Here is a 4,164-nt window from a genome sequence, read left to right on the forward strand (position 1 = left end):
ACTTTTTTTTCCAATTTTGGCCGTGATTAATATTAATTTTTAATCATTATTATTAATTGTAAGTAAATATTAATTATTAATTATAAATAATATCAATTTATAGTAATTAAAATCAATTAATTTAGATCATATTGATCACAATTTAGATGCCTTTGATTTTTTTGTCAAGCATGATCAATTACAAAGATTGGTTTATGCAACCAAATTCATGTTGTTTAACTTATAATTAGATCTCAACTGGTGTTACAAAATATAGAGATCAAGCACTGTAACCGACAAACGCAGGATTCCATTGCCCCAAGTTATATCTGCTACACGCCATCTTTGAAGCTTTGTCCATGTCTTCCGTGGTAACACCATTGTTGCATAGCTTTGCGAATGTCCGTGTATGTTTCATGCCATACTGAGTTAATGATCCGCAATGTGTCTCAAATGTTCGAACCTTCATCAATCAAAAGTTCACAAAAGTTAGTAAACAAGAAAAAAGAAAAGCAAAACTATTGATAAAATGAACACGAAAGATCAAGTTTTTATTACCATAGATTTAAGACATTTCCAATCATCTACAAGGGTTGCTCCTTCACTTCTAACTGATTCATGTCTCTTGCCTAATAAATAGCCTTTGATCGCATCGACACTCCTATCCAAATGTGCCCTATGTGCCTTTATTTCATTGATTTCCTTGAGTAGTTCATCCTTCTGTAATTGTGATTCTTTTGTTGATTTCTTGTACTGCAAAACATGAAATTCACTCAAAATATTTTCGATAGTTTACCTTAGTTTTGGTACTAGTTCTATCAGCAATTGGTAGCAGAAATTAAAATTAATTAGAAATACATATGATTTTTGATGGGTATCGTGTAGGATTCAACTGTACTATGTACATACCGTTTGCCACATGGAATAGAGATCCGCGTCTCTTTGGTCGACAACACCCATGGGTTCAAAAGATTGAACTGATTTATTCGTTTTCAAGTTCCACGGTAACGAACCTTGATATTCCGAGACAGTTTCATTGCTTATGTGTAGAGTACCATATTGCATCACTTGAGATCCATGAGAGGAATGGTTATTGTAAGTCCTCATCTTCACCTACAAACGTTTTGAGTGATTTTGATTCAGATACGTGATCTTAATAATTAAGCTTTCAAAAAGCCTTAGAGATTATATAAGAAACTGAAAAGAAAACCCTAATACCAACCTTCAAGTATTGTTCTCTCAAAGTCTCATTACACAAATCTTCCGATTCACTAAGAGCCAAAAAGTCACGAAAAACGATAATAAGTGACTAGATCAATAGGCCTTCATCAAGTACTACAAATCGAAAGTCATTGGGTTGCTATAAATTTGTTATGGTAAATACTTCATTAAAACTAGAATTTGCAAAAAGTACCTGTCTTCCATCCATGAAATACTGTATAAGTCACCTATGCAAACGCCAAATTCCGCAGTTGGGGGAGTTCTTGTACCGGGACAATACGTTGCCCAACTAGGTTGGTACATATTTGTTGAAGTCGTCACGTAAATGTTCCAATCCGTAGGCAACATACCTTGGAAAATACTTCCGCTTTCACTTGATTCGACATATATGACCTACATTAGTATTCGAATTATTCAATTAGTGCCACTATTGTTGTGTTATAGTCTCACATCGACTAGACACTCGTTTGAACACACACACACACACACACACACACATATATATATATATATATATATAGGGACGGGTTCCATTGGGAATCTCAGGAGTCAACTATTCATGAATAATAACAATGGATATCATGTATTTTCATTATTTAATATTTTATGCATATTTATATCATGAATATCATGTATTTTCATTATGAGTTATATTTGTCATCAATATCTATTACAACATTTGTCATAAATAATTTTCATTATATTGTACCATTCATCATAAAATAGTTGGTCCATCGGATTCTCTAATGAATTTCTGGTTTTCAAATGCGAGAACACCTTTTGAATATAGTAAAGAGTGTTATCGTGTTTTTGTAAAGCAGTGATGTTCTTGCCTGAACATACACACACACACACACATGTGTGTGTGTGTGTACAAGGGATCATGTGAGAGTATCAATTATGATTAGAAATTGAGAATACTTCGGAGCCTTTATATAAACTGACATTTTAATCTAACTTAATTTTCTTCAACTATTTTGAGTACCTTCAATTACATTACCTTCAACTACCTTTTTCTTCAAATCTATATTCACTTTTAATTCCTTTTCACAAACTTCTATATAAATTTAAACACTTCCACATGCATTAATTTGTTAAAGTTTCGGTGCATGATGATAAAAATTGGTAAATAAAGGTAGTTGAATGTAAATAAAGATATATGAAGCTTTGTTTTCATCTTCTCATCATAACTCTTATTCTTACCAAATGTGTGTGTGTGAACTTATCTTCTCGCTACAACGAATCTTCTAGAGAAATATTAAATTTCCTAAGAAGATGATTAACAATAAACTAATCCAGACCAAAGTATGTCTTGCTTACCATTTCACTATAGGTACGGCTCTCATGCTTAAATTTTAAAACTTGGATGAAATCATCTGCATATAGGAAAGGCATGTTCGGCATTCCTATGATGATTAACATGGTAATTATGTTAGTAAATCACAATTCAATATTCTCATTTTCATCTATCGACAAAAGCAAACTGAAGGCGGAAAAGCATACCAAGAACTCCAGGGCCACCATGATCGGCGTAATATATGAAGATTTTATCGTTAGGTTTACTTGCTAAGACTTTCCCGCTTCCACCTTGCACTCCTTCTTTGTTGCCAAGAATCACAGCGTGGAAATTGACTGCCGAGACACTTTCACCAGTATAATCCTAACATGATTTTGATGCCCAATTTAAAAATCATCGTTGTTTGATTCATTTCAATAAATTCTAATTTATACATTTGGTGTATCTTGTTTGATGTTTATGTCATTTGACAACTTCTAAAAAACTATGATTGACATAAAAACTTAAACCATTTTTTAATAGAATCTTTAAAATGAAACATTTATAGATTTCAATTTTTTTTATAAAGGTGAAAGAAAATTCTTCATATTTTTATAATTCTCCAAAATTTATTTTTAAGAAGAGAGAGTGCATTAATTATTTTAATTTTTTTAAGGAAATATATATAATGAAAGTTATTTTTTTTAGTAAGGCTGAAAGGAATATTAATATGCAAAAAAATTGGAAATTGCAATTTTATAAATAGTTTATTGAAAATATTAATTAGTATTAAATGTATTTTTATTTAATATAATATAGTTAGTGTTGAATTTTTTGTAATTTTTTTTTTAAATTTTGAATTTTCTTTCTTTGTTTGGGGAAAGATTTTATAAAATAACTATTTACAATATTTGTGATGGACCTAGCTAGTATTTAAAATCAAAGTGATAGTTTTTTATTTAAAAGTTAAAGGAATAGTTAACATACCTTTGGCACATCGGCGTACACATCTGGACCTCTGGGGTTGTTAATTATGATACCAGGGATTGGATTCAATGGATTAAGGGCAATATCATCATACATGAACACGATTATATTTTCATCCTTCAATCCTCCTTTTTTTAATATTTGATATGCATGACAAACACTTGCCTGAATTGATACACATATGAGATGATCATATATTAATATATATATTCATTTAGGTCTTTTAACACATATTTATGACAAAACAATCCTAAACTCATAAACCATAAATCGGGGCAATAATTACCTGATGACGATAATTAAAATACCCTTTCGACCCTGCTATAAGAACCGCCCATGTCGTGCCAATATCTTCTGCTGACTGATCATTCGTTGAACCAAACAAATTAAACAAACTTGGACTAGGCCGAGTAGCTTCAGAGAACTGTACCACATGAACAATCAGTACTATCAAGTAGAGCTGGAAAATCATTGGCCAATGTGCCATATCGATCGATCGAGGAAGATTTAATGATGAATCAATATTAGTTGAAATTGGTTTCGATGACTTGGATCACTCCAATTATATAGTAAAAATATTTAATTTATTTTATATCTGAAATGAAAAAGAATGTAACAACATATCTTTTTTCATTATTTAATAAATAGTTAATGCATTTAATATTCCAACAAATCTATAAATAAAGAAAATAAAAGAACTG

The 4,164-nt window shown here is 30.9% G+C and overlaps 1 protein-coding gene across 1 annotated transcript; it reads right to left on the reverse strand.

The window, feature by feature from the left end:
* Positions 1-259: 259 nt before the first annotated feature.
* LOC112529290 (vacuolar-processing enzyme beta-isozyme-like) lies at positions 260-3,935 on the reverse strand. Its single transcript, XM_025140503.1, has 9 exons — positions 3,750-3,935; positions 3,464-3,628; positions 2,704-2,860; positions 2,521-2,606; positions 1,394-1,593; positions 1,202-1,250; positions 889-1,092; positions 538-732; positions 260-442 (listed from the first exon to the last, which is right to left on the reverse strand). Exons 1-9 carry the CDS (start codon positions 3,933-3,935, stop codon positions 260-262), a joined length of 1,425 nt encoding a protein of 474 aa, XP_024996271.1.
* Positions 3,936-4,164: the final 229 nt, after the last annotated feature.

The sequence above is a fragment of the Cynara cardunculus genome (assembly GCF_001531365.2).
Source record: "Cynara cardunculus var. scolymus isolate 2C chromosome LG 16, CcrdV1, whole genome shotgun sequence".
In the NCBI taxonomy this organism is placed as follows: Eukaryota; Viridiplantae; Streptophyta; class Magnoliopsida; order Asterales; family Asteraceae; genus Cynara; species Cynara cardunculus.

Excerpts from the sequence above, each read along its gene's own strand:
- LOC112529290 (XM_025140503.1), bottom strand. The coding sequence starts at position 3,935 with ATGATTTTCCAGCTCTACTTGATAGTACTGATTGTTCATGTGGTACAG. Across the intron at positions 1,594-2,520 it reads GCCGTACCTATAGTGAAATG|GTCATATATGTCGAATCAAG; the intron begins GTAAGCAAGACA and ends ATACTAATGTAG. Across the intron at positions 443-537 it reads GGAAATGTCTTAAATCTATG|GTTCGAACATTTGAGACACA; the intron begins GTAATAAAAACT and ends TGATTGATGAAG.